The sequence below is a fragment of the Gambusia affinis genome, linkage group LG23, assembly GCF_019740435.1.
Source record: "Gambusia affinis linkage group LG23, SWU_Gaff_1.0, whole genome shotgun sequence".
In the NCBI taxonomy this organism is placed as follows: domain Eukaryota; kingdom Metazoa; phylum Chordata; class Actinopteri; order Cyprinodontiformes; family Poeciliidae; genus Gambusia; species Gambusia affinis.
The window spans coordinates 13,148,740-13,172,712 of NC_057890.1; the positions used below are offsets into that span (position 1 = coordinate 13,148,740).

A 23,973-nucleotide genomic window follows, 5' to 3' on the forward strand; every position below is an offset into this window, starting at 1 on the left:
GCACATTTAATTTTGTTTTTCTGTATGTTCACTTAATCTTAATGTTTTATATCTGTTTATATCACAGTTTAAAAGGTTTACCTCCAATCAACATGTTTTAAAATATGTATTGCGTGCTTTAAGTGGAGAGTGATCTCACAGACTTCTAAAGTGGTTTTGATATTAATAAATTACATGTGCAATAAGGGCTGCACAGTGGCGCAGTTGGTAGAGCTGTTGCCTTGCAGCAAGAAGGTCCTGGGTTCAATTCCCGATCCAGGGTCTTTCTGCATGGAGTTTGCATGTTCTCCCTGTGCATGCGTGGGTTCTCTCTGGGTTCTCCGGCTTCCTCCCACAGTCTAAAAACATGACTATCAGGTTAATTGGGTTCTCCAAATTCTCCCTAGGTGTGAGTGTGTGTGTGTGAATGTTTGTATGTCCTGAATGTTTTCTGTGTTGCCCTGCGACAGAATGGCGACCTGTCCAGGGTGTACCCCGCCTCTCGCCTGGAACGTTAGCTGGGGATAGGCACCAGCAACCCTCCTGACCCCATTAGGGACGAAGGGTGATTAGAAAATGGAGGGATGGACATGAGCAATAAGCTCTTGGAGAGCCATGAACTCTTATACTGAAAGTTTTTTGTAGTTTTTTTTAAACTTTATTTACAAATAACAATTTACAATTGCAGACAGTAGAATACTCGAGGTGCTGGGGTAACAAATCCACAGGATTCCATGACAAAAAAAGAGAAAAATAAAATAACAGTTTACAAATCAAATTCATTGCTTATGGTAATAAGTTTCATAGCTTTAGAGTTGGTGCACATTTTAAAAGAGTCCAAAAAACATCTTACATAAGCTCTAAAAACAGTGAGGTTGGGTTTGTTTTTAGCAAAATAACAGGCATGTATGTGGAACTTAGCCAACAGAATAAGAAAATTGATAATATATTCTTTCCCAGACATACTGTTATTGGAAATACCAAAGAAAACATGTTTAACATTCAAAGGAATAAGTATATTACATTTCTGACTAAAGAAAATTTTGAAGTCACCTGATACTGAAAGTATGCCGTTGTTTAATATGCCAGTGACTCTACATTGGAACAAACCTATGTTGTCATCTGTACACGTCACCAGTTACCTTCAGGTGTAGTATGTTTCGTACAGCTGACAAGGCACCTTACAGTGTTGAACTGACCTGTTTCCAGTTATTTTTATGACACCAAATTTGAATAAAGTGGTAACATTAAAGTCAAATAAACAGCACAAAATTATAACCACACTATTTCCGAGACCAAAATCGAAATGTATATATTTTACGTATTTGTTATAGAAGTCAAATGTAACTGTGTACCACACAGTAAAACAACACACAATACTGCTGGACCTGTACTTTATTCTATTAAAATCATATTTTGGTATATCTGCGTGTTACTAACTTGAAATATGTTTAAGAAAAATGAGTTAAAGGAAAATTTACGACAGTTATGAAATTACTTGAACGCAGCATCAGTTTACCCAGTAACCGATCCGTTAGTTCGGGAGTTCATTGCTCACGTGGTATACATATCTTCATGTGATTGGTTGTCTCTAAGTGGAGTAGTTGTTATTGTTGGCTGTCCCGGAAGCTTGAAACTCATATTGGGCGTGTTAACATGTCGGAAGAACAAGAAATATAAATTTTGTGGCTTGAACGTATCTTAAAAACGCGACATAACTTTCAGGATTATCTTTCAACAGATAGCTTAATATTTATTCACAGAAGATAGTAGTGAGTACTTGTTTTCTGCTACTTTCTTTGTTCCGGTTTACCTCGGAATGTGTGAGCTTGTCGAGACATATCTTTAAATGGTCAAAGTGTATGAGATATGCTGTGGCGACACTGGTGTCATACTAAAACTGTGGGTTTTGTCTATTATATTCAGTCTGATAGTTCAGTTTCTCATTAACCATTTGAATTTAAGGACTTTTAAGTTAGTCTTCCTAAAAACACCGGATATTTTTTATATATATATATATTTCAGTAACATCTGATAGTATCTCTACCTTCGTCCTCCTCTTTGTCTTCCGGTGTATTTGTCTCATCCTGCGTGAGTTGACACTTTGTCCACATCATTTTCTGTCCGCCTCACTGTTAGGCTATTTTTTTTTTACCATTGACTAATCTGACAGTAATTTCTATTTTAATTAGCTTCTATTTTAGTTGTTTAATTGTGACAATTTTCACAATTGAAACCTGGTCACAGAGTTTCTTATTTGTAAGTTTGAAAACCATTTAGAAATTAGTTTATTTCATGAATTCGGTTTAAAAGTATAAGAAAATATGATATAGAATTGTAACACACAGTCATGTAGTTCATGCGAACGTAAAATTCAGATTCCCAGAATTTAAATATTTTGTAATAATAATTAAAACAAAAACAAAAAATGCATCAATCATATTCATGCACTTTACATTATTTGCACTCAATATCTGGTTGCTGCAACTTTTGTAATAATTATTGCATCAGCTGATTGTTGCAATACATGTGATCTGTACACTCTTATTTCTGAATTGAAGTAATGCTTTTATTATACAAGTCATATGACAAATTATATGGAGTAGTATTAGTTGCATGTGGTAGTTTAAATCATTCCTTAAATCTTTTCAGTTTAAGAAGGTGCAACAAAGTTTGTGTTTGGAAACAAAAGAAGGTGAGCATTTTGTATAATCATACAAAACAATTTCCAAAAATATACTTATTGACAGTGGAAAAGCCATGTTTTGGTAAGAACTGACAGCTGAGTTAGTGGGAACTTTTCCTTACAAAATTACAAGTGGGGAGAATAATGAATATTTCCAGCAATTCCAAAAGATACATTTGAACAAATACATTTTTAATTAACTCTATACATATTTAAGTTAACCAAAGGTTTGGTCAACTTTTGGTTTGAGACAAATTATAATTATGTGGGAAAGACTCTGAAGAGTGTAATTGAGTAGAGTTCAGAATCTATGTTGCTGTTGGCCCATTTTCCCATCCCTGTTTTTGAATATCCTATTTCAATAAATATGGATTTATTTTTTTCTTGGATTTTTTTAGCATCTGAATGGTCTGTGACCTCATCACTGATGGCGCTGCAGGAGCGGACCCGGAGAAGTCTGCTGCGCTTGCGCCATGAACTGGAGCAGAACATCAAGCCGCAGGACCTCATGGACCACATGATCAGTGATGGTGTGATCACTGTGGATGAGGAGGAGAAGGTCCGGATTAAGGTGAGCCAAGTCAAGCGACATTGAAAGGCAACCAAACTACATCTGCCCCAACCCTCCATTTATTTCAGTGATTTCTTTCTCCAGCCCACCAGAAAAGACCAAGCTGCAGCACTGATCGAGCTGCTGCTGAGGAAAGATGATCGCTCCTTCATTTCTTTCTATAATGCGCTGGTTAAAGAAACGTACTACGATCTGGCCAAACCTCTGTATCAAGACTTACCAGGTGTCTCCTTCAATGGACGAAAGGGCTCCTTTGACAGCTCCGAAACTTACGGTGAGAAGTGAGAAATAGTGGAGTGGCTAAGTTTCACCCTAATGTTTTCCGCATTCTAAATCTGGACACTTTGTATCGACTCTTTTCTGTTTTCCTCAACAGTTCAAATTATGCTGAGTGAAGGTGGCGTCCCACAGAGGCCTGTGGTGTTTGTGAGCAGACCAGAGCTGCTGAATCAGGTCAGGATGAAACTTGATTTGCTCCAGAAAGATGCCGGCGGCTGGGTTACGGTGTTCGGCATGGCTGGGTCAGGAAAGTCTGTGCTCGCTGCCGAGGCTGTCAGAGACCAGAGACTCATCGAAGGTGGAAAACTAAATACCTCAAAGAAAACATGAACTCTAGGTTTTGCTAAATAGGGGTCATTGTTTCTTTTTCTAACCTCTTCCCATCTCCTGTCCACAGAGTGTTTCCCCAGTGGGGTTCATTGGCTGTCCATCGGTCAGCTGGAGAAATCAGACCTGCTGGTGAAGATCCAGTCATTGTGTTTTCGCCTGGAGCAGAGCCTGGATTCCCAGTCGCAACAGCGGCCACCCACCTCTCTGGATGAAGCAAAGGAGCGCCTGCGCTTCCTGATGCTGCGCAGGTATCCCAGGTAAGCCAGATGTTCCTCGGGATCGAGTGATCATCTCTGTTAGATAAATATTACTATTTATTTCCTTATTTTAAAAATCATGTTTTAAACTAGCAGTCATTTCATACGTTATCAAACAGTAGTGGTATAACCAGGTGTAATTTAAAGGTCTGATTCTGTTTGATTTACTGACCCTTAAAGAAACGTTCATTCCTCTTGTATTTTAATTTTTTATATTTTTGACATGTTACAACCCCTAACTACAGTATTTCACTCTGATTTTTTATTGGGGTTCTTTGTGAGTTACCAGGATAGTAAATTATTTAAAATTGTGTGGAAAACAGTATCTGATTTTTTTTATTTATTTTTTTTCCTCAAAAATCTGGCTTGCTTTAAAATTCACCCCTTTTATTGTGACACCTCAAAATAAAATCCAGTGCAGCCAATTTTTTAAGAAGCCTACTTATCCTGTTTTGGTATTATGTCTCCTTTTCCTTCAAACTGCACAAGTATGCACTACTTTGTGTTGGCTGTGTTGAAATTACAATAAAATACATTGAATGTGACTAAATGTTATGAATTCTTTGCAAGATTCTGTAGTTCTGGAATGAAAAGTAAATTAGAGTTTTGTTCATGTTCATATCTTTAACTATCTTTTGTTTTTGCTTTTAGATCTCTATTAATCCTCGATGACATCTGGGATAGCTCGGTGCTCAAAGTGTTTGATATTCACTGTCGAATTCTTCTGACCACCAGAAACAGGAGCCTCACTGATTCTGTTAGCGGTATGCCGTCTATTTGAATGTATGTCATTTTCTTTGTTAAAGTAAGAAAAAAACAGCAGCTCTACTCACACTATGTGTATTATCTGCTTCATGTTTTAGGTGCCAAGTATGAGGTGGAAGTAGAAAGTGGTCTGGATGACAGAAAGGCGCTGGAGATCCTGGCCCTGTACACTAAAATGAATCAAAACGCGCTTCCTGTGGAGGCTCGTGACATTGTCAAAGAATGTAAAGGTCTGTAAACTGAAAAAAAGACAAAAAAAAACATTTAAACTGGTCTCTGGCATTCCAGTAAATTGTAATCATTTACACTTTTAAACTGTGGTTTTAATCCACACATCATCTGCCTCTCAGGCTCTCCCCTGGTTGTGTCTCTGGTCGGCGCTCTGCTCAAAGACAAACCCAACCGGTGGGATTACTACCTCCGCCAGCTGCGGCAGAAGCAGTTCAAGCGCATAAGGAAGTCTTCATCCTACGACTACGACGCCTTGGATCAGGCCATGGCGGCGAGCATCGAGGTTTTACCAGACGAACATCGGGAACTCTACAAAGACCTAACTGTGCTGCAAAAGGACGTCAAGATCCCCGCTAAGGTTTTTCTATGCAGTACACTCCTGTTACACTTTTCAATTCTTTATGAACAAACAGCTAAACACTCAAAATTTTCTACAGTGACTGAACTTTATGACTTTGACAAAAATTCACTACAGAGGCTATAAGTTTCTTTTCTTTTCCAGTACTGTCCTTTACTTGATGATGTCTTGAAAAGTAACTTGACTATTTTATGATCTAGATCAAAAATAATAATAAAAAAAACATAAACAACTCCTCTTTCTTTTCTTGTAGATATTGTGTGTTTTGTGGGATCTGGAGCCAGAGGAAGTGGAAGACATTCTCCAAGAGTTTGTCAACAGGTCCCTGCTTTTTGTAGACAACAACAGTAGACTGAACCTGTACTACCTTCATGACCTCCAGTTGGACTTCCTGGTGGAGCAGAACCGAGATCAGATAGAGGTTTGGCCCCTTTCTTTTGTATCTTAGCATGCCAACTCTAAATAACTCTGATTATCAGAAAACGAGCAGCCACCATGTTACCTGATCCTTTGTTATATCTAAAATAAATACAACTGGAAAACAATTTCAGGTATATTGTTAATCAGTGATATCCTGCCACATTTCAGAGTCTTCACAGTAAGGTGGTGAACCAGTACAACCATCACTACAGAGAGGCTGCTCCCACCGCTGGAGACGAGGCTCGTCTTTATTGGATCAGATTTCTCACCTATCACATGGCCAAAGCCCAGATGTTCCAGGTGAAACTCAACTCCGGTCCAGCATGTCCATTCAGTTAGACAAGTTCAGCTTGTCTTCATCATGTCTTCTTTTGTTCTGGGAAGGAGCTGTATTCGCTCATGTTCTCGCTGGACTGGGTCAGGATGAAGGCGAAGGTACTGGGTCCAGCGCCCCTCATCAACGACTACATGGAGTACGGATCCATTCTGGACAAAGAGGTCAGTGGAACACGTCAAATTTAGCTGCTGTTTTTGTGGTGGTTGTGAGTTTTTCTGCATGTTTTGCTTTGTTCCCACCCAGAACAGTGAAGTTTGCAGCCAGTTCCAGGAGTTTCTGTCGCTGAACGGCCACCACCTAGAGCAGCGTCCGTTCCCTGACGTCGTGCAGCTCGCTCTGTCTCAGCCGCACTCCTCCGCGGTCTACAAACAGGCTCGGGAGCAGGCGCTGCACCTGGCCAACGCTGGGAAGCTCTACTTTGAATTAATGTATGAAAACAGTTTTATTTTTAAGGCAAAATTCTAGTTTTGGCTTAGTCAAGCTGGAGTGGGAACAATTATTTTGTAGCTCTTCAATTATATTGTATGTAATGACTTTAGGAGGAAAAAATACTTTTCATAATCTTCCATTCTGTGTTTTTGAGTGTATTTGTGTGTCTTTACAGAAATAAGAGCAGCATAGAAAATCTGTCCCGTTTGGTGATCCACCCTCACCTGGGCTCCATCTCCTCTGCCTGCTTCTCCCACGATGGAACCAAAATCGCTTCTTGTGGAGCCAGCAAAAATGTGAAGGTATCTGGAGCAATATTACACCCAGAAAGGCAAAGAAAACGGATTGCTTATAAATATTGTCAAATAAAATAGTTATTATATTATTTAGCTTTTTATTTATATATGTCCTTTTCTTTTTATTTATTTATCTCAGTGTTTCTTCCTTTGCTTCTTTCAGTTTTTAAACTGTATTTTCAGTTATTTCTGTCATTTTCGATAAGTTATCCTTAATTCTTGATTTATTGATTACATAATATTTCCTTTTAATGTATATTACATATGTTTAGAATTCTTCAAAAGAATTTTTGGAATTGTTATATACTTAATTATGTAACCACATACATTGTACTATTGGTTACTTGTGTATTTATTTAACATGTACATATGTCTGTTATCTATTTTAAACCTTTTTCCTTAATGTGAACTATTAGTATAGGTTTTTTCAGTTTTTATTTTCTTTATCTCAATTTATATGAAGCAATGTTTTAAACTAAAAATGTAGATATTTAAAAAATTTTATTACAAATCTTAAGTATTAATCCATTTGTAAACATCCCTTTAAGTTTTGTACATTGAATCACCTTTTTAATTAATTACTAAGTCTGATTTTAAAATTAGATGCGTTCCTGATTCAGTAATGTACCAAATAAATCTCATCTCTGTCGTTTTGATTTTTTCGATTTTAATCAGTGAACTCTTCTCTCAGGTATTTAAAAGTACCTCAGGTGAGAAGCTGATAGAGATCCAGGCTCACGATGAAGAAGTTCTCTGCTGCGCCTTCTCCCCTGATGACCATCTTCTAGCAACCTGCTCAAGTGACCGAAAAGTTAAGGTGAGCATTAGCTGTTGATCACAGCAGCTTATGAATAAAAGCAACTAAATGTCTAACTTACAGATGGAAAAGGCTACGTTTTTCTGTTTAAACGTGAGATTTTACCCTGCAGGTGTGGAACATCCAGCAAGGCAAACTACTGAGGATCTTTGAAGAGGAGCATGAAGAGCAGGTGAACCACTGCGAGTTCACCAACATGTCACAGCGCCTCCTACTGGCCACATGCTCCAACGACAGCATCTTAAATGTCAAGGTGAGAAATAGCTTGGCTTTTCTCTACATTCCTCTTCACTTTGTCTTATTTTTTTATGTCAGCATTTGTCACATTGTGCATTATTTCTGTTTCTTTAGATTTGGAATCTGAACAAGCCGTCGTCCCAGAACACCATGTTTGGTCACTTCGAGCCGGTGAACCACTGCTGTTTCTCTCCTGATGATGCTTATTTGTCCACTTCCTCCAATGACGGCACCGTTAAGGTGACTTCCATTTAGATGAATACATTCATGACTTTAGTTGTTGTTTTATTTAAAACCTAAACGTTTGTAGGCGAGTTGCTCCCTGCAGAAATTTTAAATCCAGTAAAACAAAATCTGTGCCAAATAGAAATATCTTTAAATGAACATATTTTAAATCTGGACTGATTTTTGGTTGATCATGTTGTGATCATTTTGCCTTAATCACCCTCAATAAATAACATGCTTGATATTATAACTTTGGGGTTTTTTTGTCTTTGTGTTCACACAGTTGTTCCAGGTGTCTGCAGCCAACGAGTGGAAGACGATCGACGTGAAGAGCTTCTTGTCAGAAAGCGATGATGAGGACGTTCTTGTGAAGTGCAGCACCTGGACCGCAGATGGCAAACGCATCATATGTGCCGCCAGAAATGCTGCCTTGGTGAGAACTAATGCAGAAAAATTTGAAACGAATGCAAGTCAGGATGAATGACCACATTCTGAATATTATTTGATGAAAGCCCTCAAATGTGTCTGTTAATTAGTTAAAAACCACTTTCTGTTCTGTCTTTCCTGCTCTTGTTTTGCATCTGCAAAGTTTTGCCGTTTTTGATTTCTTGTACATCCTTTTTAAATATAACAAGCTCTACGCAATATACGTGTGTCCTTATGCCTTGAAATTCCTGTTTTTTAGGTGTTTGACGTCCAGACGTCGGACATGTTGCTGGATATTAAGACGAACCGTCTGAGCACAGTGCAATACTGTCACGCCTGTCCTGCCAGTAACCTGCTGGCATTAGCATTCTCAAATTATGCCATTGAGGTACTCATTTAGCTAGCTATGCTAGTACTTAGTTTCCTGTAATTTCTTCTGAAACGAGGGGAATATTTTTCAGTGTCCTCCATATTTAGAGGCACCTCAGAAGATATGTAAAAAGACCTTAAAATAAATTGTTTAAAGCATGATTTCCTACTGATAGATGTGAGTGCATTTGTTGCTAAGCAATCCTAATTTATACCTTTTTATGCATTTTTCCCATAAGTGCCAGTCAGTGTGAAGAGCTCTGTAAATCTTTTGCATTTCAAATGTAGTTTAAATTGTATAATTTCTAAGTGTGGTAATAGCTGTTATTTGTGTCTGTGTGGTTTCTTTTAAGCTGTGGGATCTTGAAGAAAAGAAGAAGCGGGCGGACTGCAGCGGCCACCTGAGCTGGGTCCAGCGGGTCCAGTTCTCTAAAGACGGCTCTCAGCTGCTGTCCTGCTCCGACGACCAGACAATCAGGGTGAGAGTTTTCATCCATGTGATGCGATTTTATGCTGTTACAGAAGTCGGATGTTCCTCCAGTTGTTGGTGTCTGACAGTTTGGCCAACTTGGACATACGAAATAAGGAACTGCTATCCTGGGTTTATTTTAGATTCTAATAACAGAAAAAAAAAAATTTTTAAACAGTTTTTAATATTGATGTGAACAGCATGTGGTGACATTTATTCAAGTCTGTCAGATGTAATCTGGGAAATCTGCAACTTCCAGGGCTAGACAAAGATTGAGGTTGTGTAACGGGTCAGAACCACCTGAGAGTGGATTTGAGCCTCTTGTGGTCAGGATGACCCTGGGTTAGAACTGCAGCTCTGAACCCACCAGTAGAGGAGAAAGAAAACAAACCTCACAAGTCACAGCTCTCTGGCTTCAAACAGCCCACACTGCTCTGTGGTGTTGGACTAACATGTCTTCTTCCAAGGAAAGCAAAACATGTTAAAGTCTGTGTGTCTCTGCCGTACTCCGTCAGAACTCCGCCTCCGAATGGGATGACGAATATGAGTTTCCATTTCCTTCCTTGACTGTCTGTCCTTTGGCAGTTATTGCATAATAACTGCCAAAGGACCCAAAGCATTTTACAGTACTGAGCTACTGGATAGTAGTTAAAGGTGAGGCTGCCACACACTACTGCCACCGTTAGCAGTACAAGGCGGGTGAAGAATCCTGCCAAAGGACATGAAGACGGATGGAGACGTTGCTACCATTGCCCTTTCTAAACCTGCAAAGTCTTTGGAAAGAAAGTCTTGTATAAAGTCAGGTAAAGGTACTGAAATTGTGTTTGCTGGAATGGGTGATTGTGTCTGGGTGGACTTAATTTTTTGACACCAGGTCACATTAAAACCATAAATAAAGAAGCACAAAATCATAACAAATGTCTGGTAAAACAAAGCTGTAATAATAAACCAGGGTTTATTTTTAGCAGTGTTTGCTTCCTTTCTGTGTTTTTTCGTTGGTAGAAATATCTGCCGTAAATTGTGAAGTTTTGTATTTATTCTTTAAAATTGGCTTAAAACTCTTATAATTTTTTAAATCATTTGTTGGATCAATTCAGCTTTATTTAAATACACTGGACAAATATAATGAAGCACAAATGTATTGATAGCAGAGTGGGGGTTCACATGTCTTGCTTGTCATGTGTTTCAGTTATGGGAGACCGAGAAGGTCCACACGTCCTCAGCCGTCTGCCTGAAGAGAGATTCGGACGTTCTCTTTAATGGTGAGGAAATCATCGTGTCGGCTGCAGACAACTGCAACAGACTCCAGGTGAGTTATTAGGAAAGCTGGTTTCTCAATAAAAAAGAAGCTGAACTGTATGATGATACGGTTTTGTCCCCTTGTTTTGTGTGTTTTTATCACAGGTGCGGGATGGCAGAACAGGATCGGTGCTGTTCCAGTCGCAGGAGCTGCCCTTCAGAATCCGGTCTACATGTATGTGCAGGAATCCGTCTGCAGTGGTTCTGGGACAAGAGAACGGAGTTGTGCAGGTAAAAAACACAAGATAAACAGGAATTTCATCCTTTTTATTCAAATGAAGAATCTTCTTACATTATCTCTGCACTTTCTTCATCCAAAAACAAAAAATTAAGATCATTTATGTTTGACATTAGTTGAACAGATTTAGCAATTTGATATCAAATATCATAATAAGTAAACGGCTTTAGTTTTGATGTGTGTATTTTGAAACTTTAATACTTTTCTGGGCTTATGACAGCTAATACAGATGTTTTTGCTTTTTTAAGCTGTGTTAAATTGTGTTTTCTGATAACATACAGTCCTACAAAGTTTTTCTGTTACACTTCTGTGTTTCAGGTTAAACATATTTTAATATCAGACAAAAATGACCAGAGAACATCGTGTCTGGTTGCAGTTTGTAAAAGATTATTTCATTTATTAACTGGCTGAAAGCTATGTAAACCAACATGCCCTTATGTGAGGGGAAAAGCAACACTTCACACACCAATTGAAGGAAACTCCACAATAGTCAGTGACATCAGTCTGGAAAGAGTTACTAAGTGACTTTTGTGAATCAGAGAGAGCTATTGTCCCTAAATAGATATAAAAAATGGATAAGTGGGGAACCTTCCTGGAAGTGTCCGGTTTACAAAAATTACACATATCTCACATCCTGAGATATGCAAATTATATCTCAGGATGTAATTTAGCTCAGATAGGGTGGGTGTTTATCATTTTATAATTTGGGAAGGTTTGGAGTTACAAATCGCTGAACACAAAAGGAATGCAAAGGCATTTTGTTTATTTAAAAAACTGCATTCAGGAAAAGAAAGACATCTTACTAAAAATGAAACATGGTTGTAGTGGTGTGATGGTTTGATGAAAATCCTGAAGAGTCTTTTCTTGTTCAGTCGTAAGTTCCTGACCTTAAGTTCAAGCTTTTTTCAGTTATGCAGCAGGAAAATGATTGAAGGCACATCAGCAAGTCCACCTGTCTATGGCTCAAACAAATGGAGATTTAGAATGGCCTAGTCAAAGCATTGACCTAAATCTTAAGATGGTAATTCATTAAGACTCCCCAATGTGGCTGAATAAAAACAATTAAATCAAACAGCAAAGTAAAGTCAGGCTCAAACGCTTGATGGAAGATGTTTCTGTTACTAAGTTTAGGAGGAACTTAGTTTTTCACAGCACTGCCTTGTCTGATTTTTAATCCTGCTCTATTATACCCTTTGTTTTCTTTTTTTGCTTCCTGCAGATCTTTGTCGTCTTGTTGCCCCACTTGGTGTAGAGAATATTGCCGGGGTTGTTTGTGTCACTTTGTTTTATTTGTTTTTCCCCATTCGGACTTCCCCTCAAAGTTATCCCTCTGCAATAAAACTGGAGTCTCTTGGGACTGCAGTGTAGTGGCATAGAAGTCCTGGAGAAGTTAAGCATTTTAATTACTCTTCCTGTCTGGACCTTCCAGAACCTTTTCTCCAGTCTCCTGACCCACGAGATAATTAATGGAGCAATTAATAAAACAGCAGCACAGATGGGTTGATCTCTTGAACTTAGAGGGGTGAGAACCATTTTTCTGCCAGAAAAAAAAAAGACAAGTGAATATTTTTGGACAAAGCTTTAAAGTTCCATTAAGTGATTAGGACCTGCAGCTGCAAAAATAGATGCAGGGCAACTTTTGGAATCAAGCACATGCATCTAAAGATGTCCAAAAAAGAGACTTGAAACAACATCACTTATTGGGAACCTCAACATTTTGAAACTGAAGCACTTTTGTATTTCATACCTTACTCTTTTCTGCTACTCTGACTTGGAAAATCACTCAAACTTGCCTACATCTACCAGGAGAGATATCCAGCATGTTTCTGCTTCTACTCCTCTGCTAACACCAGGTGGCGCCCTGTGATAAAGCCCCTCAGCCACAAATCACTGCAATGCATTTCTCCCTAGTGCATCCAGAGGAAAATTAGCAACATTTTCTCGTGACATTGTCAGATGTCTGGTTGCCTTGCTAAAGCACAAAAGTGACCGCCTTTTAGTGAAAAATGTGGGGCAGAGAACAGTCTGCCTGTGGGCTTCCGGTACGCAGGAATACACCGTGTGTTTGTGCGTGTTTGTGTTGTGTGGCAGGTGTCAGGGCTGACAGCTAGTCGGGTCCTGAGGACGATTGGCTGCAGGATCCGTCAACTGCTGACCTCCTGCAGGGAGGTGTTGCTGGCTGTAGCTCAGTGCACAGGCAGGGTGCAGGTATTGTACGGTGGAGACAGAATAGAAATGACTGTTTGCTTCTTTGGAATATTAACAATAGCAAAGGGATTATTATAACCGCTGGTTCATTCTTTGATCATCCAAAATTGCACATAGTTTGATTTTGGAACGTAAATAAAATTCTGGTTAGTGTTGCACAGCACTTTTAATTTTTGCTAAATAAAATCCAGTTCAACCAGATGGCTTCATAAGCCAGCTAATTATTAATGACTCTTTCGGGAAAACTATTACCTTTAACATAAAGTCAGAGCTACAATGCAAAAGTTTCGATAGGATTATATTAATGGGTTAAAATGGCCCAGTCAAAGTCCAACCCTAAATCTAGTCCACTACATGTCCACAAACACATTTCCTGGAATCTTAAATGAAATAACTTTGAGTTTCTAGATATTGTTGATAAAATCCCCATAAGTTGTCACTTATGGAGCTGAATGCAAATGTAGGCCACACTTTTCAGAGTTTTATTTCCCTCCCAGGAGAACACACTAAAGTTTTCGTTTTCAAATTGACAAAATCAGAATGAATGCTTTTACATTTAGTTTGTAAAATCCTTTCTTATTAGGTTGCATTCTTTCTTCCATGTCAACTATGTCCCACAGCTTCTTCGCACGGCCTGTGCAGCTTGCAGCCCAGTTTTTGAAGTTTGACGAACTTGGTAGCCTCAGGCTCTGTCTGCTCAGACATTTCAACACTCTTTCATCTGAGCTCTGACTGTTCTAGAACACGCTAAAATCCCAAATGTTGTAACACTGCTCAGCTTTTCTTAGGTCTCAAAGACTCACAGGTGTTGTGCTACACTTGATTTTTGTTATTTTGAGCGATTGATTACTAGTTAAAACTGAAACGTTATGATCACAGTTAGAAAGGGAAAGAGCTGTTTGAAAATAGGTCATTGGAATGACATTCAGCAAAGGTCCAGTGAGTCTGGAAGTGAACCAGCGATTTTTTTTTGACCATCTGTTATGCTTCAAGCTATGTAACCTATGACTTACAGGCCGTCCTAAATGCTGGGTATTTTTTCTCAACCTCCATTCAAGCTCTTGTGACCGGCTACGCAATGTGGATGGCATCAACTAACTCACTCGCTCTTTGGTTACCTAGCAACAACCAGTTTAAGGATTAAGGTTTTGACACTGCGCCTCATAACTGCTTGAAAATGAAAACGTCGGATTGAAGTGGAAGGAAAAAAAGGAGTGCAAAAGCTGAAGTGGAAATTGTCAATAAAATGTTACATGACCAGTTTGGCATTATTTCAGACATTTTAAACATAAAAATCATCAATAATTATTGTCATCGACTGATATTAAAGCCTTATATTTGGATGCGTTTTTTTAGCCATACTGTCCAGCTGTCCATCATAAAACCTTCTTTCTCTCCTTCCTAAATACACATCCAAATTGCGGCATGTTGTGTGCTGAGTTATTTAGATTTTTGAGCTGCTCATGTTTCCGTGTTTGCTCTGTGAAGGTGTTGGCGTTGCCCTCAGGGAAGCTTTTAGCCACTCTGCTGGGACACACCAAGACCGTGCTCCACTGCCAGTTCTGCCAGAATGGACAAACGCTCATCACCTCATCCGAGGACACCACCATCAGGGTAGGTTATACTTCCCTCCTCTTTCTAGTTCTTATATTTTGTTGTCCCAACTAATTGTCTCTTCCCTCTCCCATCCTTCACTTTTATTTCCTCTCAGTTTAATGGGACATTCGTTCTCCTTCTCTCCTAACCTGGTTCCCATTTTTCTTCCTGGATATTGATAAATTTTTCCGCCTCCATGCCGATCCCTCACCTTGACTAAAGTACCTGCAGCACTGAATCGTTCATCAGCAGTGTTTGGGTCTCTGGTGTTTTTAACCTGTTAAACTCTCCGTTGGCCTCTTGACCTCTCCATTCTTCATCCCTCCTCCACTGTGCCTCTCAGCTCTTTATCTCCTCTTGTTCCTCTGTTGACCACAAGCAACTGCCTCTGTTTGTATATGAGTGCCGTATATGTATGTGTGTGTATATATGAGGCTGTTCCGCTCTGTTGACCTCACCATTCATGCTTTGTTGTTTATTTTCCCTTTCGCTGTTTCTCTCTCATTCCCTCTCTTTCTTTTCCTCGCCATCCTTGGGTTTTGTCCACGGACTCCGTCCACTGCAGCGCTCCGTTCAACACGGCGCTCTCATTTTGTATTCATCCGGCTGCCGCCTGCAGCATCGCTATTCTCAGCCCGTCCGCCGTTTATTCAGAAAATATTCAGATTCATGCTGCCTGACATGTGCTTGTGAGGAAATGGAAGTGTGTAATTAAATGGAAATGCAAACGCAAAGTGAATGTAAATGAAACGGATGTTGTTTGATGATGGATTTTAACCTTCAGACCAATAAAGGAGGGGAAAAGGCAGCAGGATGTGATTGATGGTTGCCTCTATCGGCTTCCCAGTTCAGCCTCCCAGTTTCTGCTGATTTATCTACCAGCGTCCATAATGGAGTCGATCTGGATCAGCAGGCCCAGAGTTTTCACTCCACACATGCATTTTGTATTTACTTTCGACTTTTGGGCATAAGATACTAATCTAAGTCTGTAGTTGGAAAAATGCTTCATTCTCCTTCATAAATATTAATTATCTGCACACGATACGTGTGAAAGGTTTTATTTAGAAGAGTCACAATAATGTGAAAATGGTTCTGTAGTTAAAAAAAAATATCACAAAGCAGAATTGTTTCCATAATTTTTACTGGTTTTTAAAGTCCTAATAATTGTGATGTTTTTGACTATTTAATAAATATACAAATAATATTTGCGATTCCAGAAATTCTTCACTTCTAAAGGTTCAGCTTTGCATCTATCCACTCATTTCAAACATTTACCTAGAATGTAGAAATATCAGATAATTCTAGGCTCAGCATTTATTGTGTCGTTTATCATTTTTCAAGATAAATTCCTCATCATAAGAATTTTAATTTATTGTTGTCGTGATATATTCCAACTAATGGTGTTTAAAGCCTCCCAAAACAGTATGTTCAGTGAGGGTATCAATAAATATGATCAAATACTGTGTGCAGTTTAGCGATGCTAACTACACCTCCTTATGTGATTGGTGTCCTAAAGAAGCACATCACAAATGGGAATGTTTGTCAAAATCAGTATTTGTGCTTTTGACGATAATACCACAAAATATCTCGATAAGCTTCGAGTTCGTATCGCTCACCTCTCCTTTGAGCTAAAAAGAACTAAGCTGATACCAAAAAGCATCTTCAAGTACCAGGAAAAAAAAGCCTCTCTGTGTTTGTTCAATTTTTTTGATAGATATTGTGATGATCGAACACCCTTTTTATAATTCAGTAACAAAAGTCACTAAAGCTGTCCTGATGTCAGACATCTATGTTTGATCTGAAGCAGGAGGAAGCTGCTGCTGACACAACGCTCTCCTTCTTACCTTGTATAGGTGTGGAAGTGGAAATCAGGCGAGTGTAAAGTACTTCAGGGTCACAAGGAGCAAGTTCGATGCTTCTCTTTGCTCTCCGGCTCAGCAAATGACTCGAGACTGCTCTCCTGGTCCTTTGATGGAACTGTGAAGGTGAAAGTGACACACAGAAACACACGTTGCCACTGCATTTAACAGCAGCGTAACATCCGACCATAAATAATCTGTCCTCCTTCTGTTCGCTGCCAGGTGTGGGACATTGAGAGCGGAGAGAAACTGCAGGACATCAGGGCTCATCAGGGAGCCATTCTGTCCTGTCACGTCTCGCCAGACAGATGTCTCTTTGCGACCACCTCTGCTGACAAGACCACTAAGGTTCAACACCAACAAACACACGCCCACACACACACACGAGATGAGACGTATCTATTTCTGCCCTGGGGTGACAGCGTGACCTATTGCACATCCACAATTTTTCTCAAAGCCCTTTGTTTTCTCAAGGGTTGTTTTGCATTAATGTGTTGCTTCAAGTGAAGTTCGAGGGTAAAAAAACAATTCTCATGCAGGAAGGCGGGAGACTTTAGAGACTAGCATCAGATGGCTGCAGGCCTGGTGACTTAGCTGCAGGTTAGTCTGTCCTTCTACGTCCCAATGTGACTCAAGGTCCTTCTAGCCAAGGAGCCCTGCAGGTTAGCCGGCCCACCGCCCTCTCTGGATGTAGCGTTTGCCAGGTTGCCATACAACAACACCACTCTGCCTGACTTTGGGCTGACTTTGACTTAAAAAGCTGGGAGAGATCCACTTTTCTTCAAATTTCATTTCAATTTTGTTTATTTGTATATAGAGTCAAATTAAAACCAATGTCATGTCACTTTACAAAGCAAACAGCTCCAATACATTTCAAATTATGTAAAATTAAACTGCAACGTAGGGCTGAAACAATCAAATTAATTGTGAGGAATTTATTGTTGAAATAATAGTCATCTAATTTAGTAATTGATTAATTGTTAATTCGAATATGCAGCTTCAAAAAAGGCTATGTGCTGAAAGAACAACACAGCCAGATCAATAATCAAGCCAAAACTTTACAATAAATAAATAAATTTAGCATTTAAGATAAAAAAAGAAATGTCTTCTGTCAATATGTTCAACCCAGATCTGGTGTAGTTTTAACCTAATTCTGTAAATAAAAAAAATAATCTGTTAAGCACCTTTTAAAATCCAGTTATTAATCTGTTAATCTAAAAACAACAGATTAGCCCTACATTGTTTTTGTATAATTGTTAGAGTACAGTAAAGGAGTGCTGTGTTATCGCTTTGTAGGGAGTAAAATGTTTATTTTCTGATTTTAAAAGAGGAATTGAATTGTTTCTTTGCATTTCTAATGATTTTTCTTAAGTGGTTAAATAAAAAGTCCGCAAAATGTGCCAATTTCTCTATCCAATTAATCTTCAGAATAATCAATTACTAAAATAACTGCTAGTTGCAGAACACAACATGTTGTTGTAGCTGCTGCTTCAGGGTCTCCATCCGTTATGCAATCCTTGTTTTCAACCATTTTGATTATGGCACCAAAACCAAATCCAACACGATCCCTCTACCTTTTGTTAAATAACTCAATCAGGAGCCGCTGCTACCAAGTTTCACGTGGGAATTTGGGTTTGGTTACCCGCCAACCTGGATTCCCACAGCAAGTGTGTGTTTTTACGGATTTGGCAGCGATCATAATTAAGGTGTGTGTGTGTTTATCGGGCTGGTCAGCAGCCAGCCACAGAGTCCTTGCTCTCCAGCCCGAATCGGGGCTTTTCTGGCTCACAGAAACAAACAACAACACAACCACCAATGTCCCTGGTTTCCATCTGTCCCGAGGTCAAACCAGAAAGTGTTGCCTTTTCAAGCCTTTCAGAAGCATCACAAAGTGCTCTGTTGAGCTCTTTTCTCATCCTTACCCCACTTTTCCCAGGTTTTTTTCTTGCAGTGTTGCCTGCCAAATGAAGTGCATAATTAGAGGTTGAGTTATTTATTATGTAACACAATGTGACGGTGAAGGAGGTTGAAAAGGAACCTGGTGATGGGAAAGAGATTTTAAACAAAGGAGCTGTAGCATCATAAAGCAAGTTATGGAAGATTTATCAGGGCAAAGGCTGCTATTGTATGAGCAAACGCTGCTATGTTTATATTTATACAGAGCAGATGGGACAGTTTACCTTCTGGGTCCTCTTTCTTTTCTATTTTCTTTTGCATTTTTATAAAAGAAAAGAGTTTTAATCGCAGTTCAGGTTGTCACGAGTATGTAGAACTTTGCAACTCATTTCAGTTCTACTAAATGCATGCTTTTATGTAGACTAGGTTTTAATCAAATCTGAAAGAGTTATTTTCTCTGCATAATTTTGCTTTTCACCCCATGTTTAGTTGTGGAGCTGCGAATCCTGGCAGTGTGTCTTCACCCTGAGAGGTCACCAAGACTGCGTCCGAAGTTGCCGTTTCTCCTGGGACAGCAAACGCCTCGCTACGGGAGACGACAACGGAGAGATCCGAGTGCGTACTCATGAAATCCAGCCGTCCATTTTGCTTTAGCAGTTTGTATTGTGGTAAATTAAAGGGATTGCAGCAGGGGTTTTTTTAATCACACATTGCAGACTGAATGCAGCGACAGCGCCTCAAACCATCTAATTTCCTGTTCAGAATACAAAAAGTAATTAGAGCCGTCAACATTTATTCCCAGAAATCATCCTCTAATTACATGTCGTCACTCATTTAGAGTAAGTGCTTACTAATACATCATGATTACTGCAGTGGATGCATGTGAGGAGGGATTGAGATGAAAGACAGGAGGCTGAGGTGTAAACTAGGAAGTAGAGGGAGAGCCTGAGGAGGAGGAGACGATTGCTGGTGGGAGGAGACAGAGAGAGCAAATTGGATCTCTAAGGCTCTGGAGACCTGAAGTTCATGTGCAAAAATAAAGAATAAATAAAAATCACACAAAGTTGAATTAAGTAGTCTAAAGTAATGAGAGATGCAACAGAAAACGCTGCAGTGGCAGGTGGAGAGTTTAAAAGTTTCACTATTTTAAAGTGACTTGTTCAATTCAATCTAATTGCAAGAAATTCAATTAAATCTCCACTCGTTTCTGTGGCCAAAATACAGAATAATATGTAATGTGTTCGTGTCAAAGATGTGCAGTGCAGTATGACTTCCTACCCTTGGCGGCATCCTGCTGAAGGGAGGCAACTGTTTTGCGCTGAAAGATTTTTCAATTGTCCTTTTTTTCTTCTTTCCCTGTCCAACGAGGGGGGAGTGTGTCCTCCTCTGTCCTACACAAGCTATGGTGGCACATCTCAACATGCTAATGACCCTGAAGTTTGAATTTGATTTGTAGCTTCTGGTTTTACCTGTAAGACTTATTTCATGTGCTTTTAATTAAATCTGGAGTGCATTTAGTCAGATCTGCTTCAAAACCTGAACTGGATTTTTCTAAAATGGACCCAGATTCTTTAAAACACAGCCTGAAGTTTGTAGCTCAAAGCACAAAAAGATCATTTAAATGCTCTTGGCATTGAGACAGCCATTGAGAATATCGACACCTAAAGGATTGGATTCTTTAGAAAACAGTTTGTGATTTGTTAAACTGTTATGTAATTCTTAAATTTACTGATATCTGATATTGTTGGAATTAGTTCATGAAATTAAGGCCTTAAAGGACTTGTCAAGGGCATCATGCATGCAGATACGTTACACTGCAACAATTACACTTCTGAAAAGGATCAAGTGTGAGCACTGGTTTGGGGGGAAAAGTAAAAACGCAACCAGTTTCCTTTAAGATGATCACAGGGTTTCCCCCAGTGTATTGTAAGCCTGGCGGGCCACCAGGCTTTATTTGTGCTCCCTCCAGGCTTAGCATTGCTTTGTTTTTTAAGACTTTTTAAAATCTTAGTCTTTTTAAGGCTTTATAGTTGGTGTTCAGCTATTAATCTTTCATCTTTTCAATAGGACATTATTATCAAGTGATATTTTAAAATTTTCTGTTGACTTTAAACATTTTTTAACTCAAAAACACGACGGACGGCTGGATGAATGACTGCCCTCAGACCCAACCACAGGGCTTAGCAAGTTTTCTGGGGGAAACCTTGGATCAAAATAAATTAGAAGAAGATGTTATACACATTCACATGTCAGATCAAAACTGATAAGTTGCAAATTTAAAAAAATAAAAAGATTAATACTCCTAGATACTTCCTGCATGTTTGATTCTCTGCATTTTTGTCGGGTTTAGTTACTACTAATGAATGTTCTGTTAATACAGTCGTGAAAAATTCCCATCAGGATGAATTCTCAGTTTGCCTGTAGCTTGGGATCAATGAGCTATTTAAATGCGACACGCGCTCACATAATCGTAAACAATTGGAAAGTAATTCCTCTGGCGGAGTAACAGTGGGGAAACAATGACTAGTTATCTGTATATTTCTGATCCACCTGTTTGAAATGGGAACAAATGGATTCTTCAGTATGTAATAAAGATGTTTTATGATCCTAAAAAACATGAGAAGTCAACAAGAATCTCAGGATGTGACTGAAATGTTTTTTGCACTTAAGTGTTCAGTCATGCTGCCAATAATGGAGAGAACTGATTGTCTAACAACGGTGGAAAATGGATTTTCATCAGGTGTATGATGTATGATGGAGTTTTTTCTTTTTTGCCACAGATCTGGAGTGTTACAGATGGCTCTTTACTGAAGATTTGTTCCCAGGAAAGTAAAGACGCCACTGATTCTGTACATGGAGGTTGGGTGACTGATCTGCACTTCTCCCCAAACAACTCTGTGCTCGTTTCTACCGGAGGCTACATCAAGGTATGCTAACGCAAACACAAGATTTATGTGGAGTTCACAGTAGAGAACATATTTTTCTCTTCAGAAGTTTCAAGTTTCTCTCAGTTATCCAATTAAACATGAGGGTGTTAGTTAAACACAATATAGCTCAAGAGGATACACAATCATGGGGAAGACTGTTGACTGAACAGATGACCAGAAAATGGTAATTGATGCCCTTTACAAGGAGGGGAAGCCACAAAAGATCATTGCTAAAGAGTGCTATACTCAACTCTGTTCATAGAAGGTTGAGTGAAAGGAAAAAGTGTGGTAGCAAATTGTGTCCCAGCAACAGGGATTAATGAAGCCTTGAGAAGATTTTAAAGCAAAATTTGTGTAAGAACTTTGGGGATTTTCACAACCGAACTAAGACTTGAATCAGTTCATCAAGAGCCACCACACTCAGAATCAAACGTATCTGGGATATGAAGAAAAAGAACTCATCGGTCCAAAGTCATCTGTTCAAATTAAAGTTTGCAATTCGTTTTGAAATCAAGGTTACAGAATCTGGAAGATGAGAGGAGAGACAAAGAATCCATGACATTGTTGGAAGTATCTCCTACTCATTTGTGCAGAATACTGCTGACATTCAAAATATTGATAAAATACGACATTAAAAAAATCATGATTTAGAGAAATTGATAATAGCAAAAACATTATATTTTGGAAGTGTTGAATTTATTATTCGGCTGATAGGACACCAACTAGATCGTTTTGAATTATAAACTTCCGGCTTGCGTTTGAGGCGACGCTGGCAGTCACTCTGGCAGCTCGACCGGCTGCCACAGCCAATTCAGTAAGCCTCCCAGCAGTTCACAGATAAGCCTGCATTTATTGCAAGGACGACTACTGGTAAGGAAGGCAGAGAAATGACTAAACATCAGACATTTGGAGCTGGAGTTGGCGTAAGGGAGCAGATGGAGGAAGGCAGTCGCTGTCTGCCAATCTAGCAGGCCTTAAAATAGCACTTTAACCAAACAATCAGAAGAAAATGAGGCTCAGTTTAGCTGCTTTTCTTTTCTGTCGCCCATGTAATGAAGCAGTGCATCTTTTTACAGTTACATATCTAAAGATTGACTGCAAACATTACCTCTGTTCCACCTTGTGATGTGACTCTTATAGCAGATGGGGTCACGGAGCGGCTGATCTCAGCCCGCCTCTGATTGGCTATTTGCTGAGCAGTGATGTAATTCCCATGGGAGAGCACTTCTGATCGATGAGGGTTTATGTTTGAAGATAACTCCTGATGCCGTATGTGTGGGAGCTGACATGTGCTTGTGTGTGTGTGTGGGTTGATGTTTCAGCTGATAGCAGTGGATGCTGCTGCTGTTTGGGCCAATCATGTCGTGATATCACCCAGAGCTGATAGATATTGGTGAGATTAGAGACTCTGGAAATGAGCTGAACCATAATAAATTGTTTTAGTATGCTACTTGCATCAATTAATGCATTTTATGGTCCCTAGCATATTATTCTAATACCAATTTTCACTGAACAGCTGGATTCATAAAATTCTAAACACACGGACTTTATTTACAAATGGAGGGAAATAATTTTATTTATGGCAGCTGAATACAAATGCACACCACACCTTTCACCTCTTTATGTGTAAAATACATATTTTTATTTAATTTCATAATCTGTAACTACATGTTGCTGTTCAAAAAGCTTTAGTTTTTCTTCCCATACTGAAAAACTAAACTGTAGTTATTAAAATGTTGTAATTTGTATAGAACACTAATTCCTTCTAATATAAATTTATGTTTACTTTTATTATTATCTACACCAGGGATTTTGTTTCCTTCTCACTAAAGTAGAGATCACACAAAAATGTCACTTGAAGCAACCGCAACTTTCAATCATCCCCGCAAATTTATTCAGACTCGTCGTCTTCTTGTCTTTGGTTGGACGTGACGAGATGATGGATTATTTTGCCATATGACTTCTAGAGAAAGTCCTGCCAGTCACTGTAATTACCACCACGGACTGTCTGCCTCTGATGACGGATAATAGAGCCAGCAGAGCAAGAGAGCACAGAGATTATCTTTAGTGGTCCATCTGCGTTAATGATTATTGTCGGCATGTCTTCCTGCGCATCTCTTATTGGAGTCAACAAATGTCTTTTCTATCTAATGCACTTGTAAAACGAGATTAAAAGTGTCTCCCAGACGTCAAATCTTCATTTCTTGAATATCAATGTGGTCAAAGGGATGTTTTAATTGTGTATTAAACCAGTTCATAGATTAATTTTTCCTTTCTAATTATTGTTTTGTTAATCTTGGAAGAAAGATCTGAATGCCTCATGAGGATATTTCATCAAGGAGAATCAAATGCATTGAGTAAAACGCAATATCTTGATTGATAATATTTAGTTTACTAAATTACCTTTGTATCACCATAACATTGTTTATACTATCAAAAAGATACAGATAAATCAAAATCTTGTGCACC

The 23,973-nt window shown here is 39.0% G+C and overlaps 1 protein-coding gene across 2 annotated transcripts in view; it reads left to right on the forward strand.

Moving 5' to 3' along the window:
- Positions 1-1,608: 1,608 nt before the first annotated feature.
- Positions 1,609-23,973, forward strand: part of apaf1 (apoptotic peptidase activating factor 1) — a 33,523-nt gene continuing 11,158 nt past the window's right edge. The window contains exons 1-27 of one of the 2 annotated variants that reach the window (XM_044107726.1): positions 1,609-1,751; positions 3,064-3,236; positions 3,321-3,510; positions 3,613-3,813; positions 3,913-4,102; positions 4,754-4,866; positions 4,966-5,097; positions 5,218-5,456; positions 5,710-5,877; positions 6,045-6,176; positions 6,261-6,374; positions 6,457-6,641; positions 6,818-6,944; positions 7,630-7,755; positions 7,868-8,008; positions 8,107-8,232; positions 8,501-8,650; positions 8,903-9,031; positions 9,366-9,491; positions 10,671-10,790; positions 10,886-11,011; positions 13,110-13,226; positions 14,715-14,840; positions 16,676-16,807; positions 16,904-17,029; positions 19,067-19,192; positions 21,358-21,504. In XM_044107726.1, the coding sequence (XP_043963661.1) occupies positions 3,093-3,236; positions 3,321-3,510; positions 3,613-3,813; positions 3,913-4,102; positions 4,754-4,866; positions 4,966-5,097; positions 5,218-5,456; positions 5,710-5,877; positions 6,045-6,176; positions 6,261-6,374; positions 6,457-6,641; positions 6,818-6,944; positions 7,630-7,755; positions 7,868-8,008; positions 8,107-8,232; positions 8,501-8,650; positions 8,903-9,031; positions 9,366-9,491; positions 10,671-10,790; positions 10,886-11,011; positions 13,110-13,226; positions 14,715-14,840; positions 16,676-16,807; positions 16,904-17,029; positions 19,067-19,192; positions 21,358-21,504 (3,753 nt within the window). In that variant the 5' untranslated portion in view covers positions 1,609-1,751; positions 3,064-3,092. The remainder of the gene's footprint in view (positions 1,752-3,063; positions 3,237-3,320; positions 3,511-3,612; positions 3,814-3,912; positions 4,103-4,753; positions 4,867-4,965; positions 5,098-5,217; positions 5,457-5,709; positions 5,878-6,044; positions 6,177-6,260; positions 6,375-6,456; positions 6,642-6,817; positions 6,945-7,629; positions 7,756-7,867; positions 8,009-8,106; positions 8,233-8,500; positions 8,651-8,902; positions 9,032-9,365; positions 9,492-10,670; positions 10,791-10,885; positions 11,012-13,109; positions 13,227-14,714; positions 14,841-16,675; positions 16,808-16,903; positions 17,030-19,066; positions 19,193-21,357; positions 21,505-23,973) is intronic. The other variant, XM_044107727.1, reaches the window with a different exon arrangement.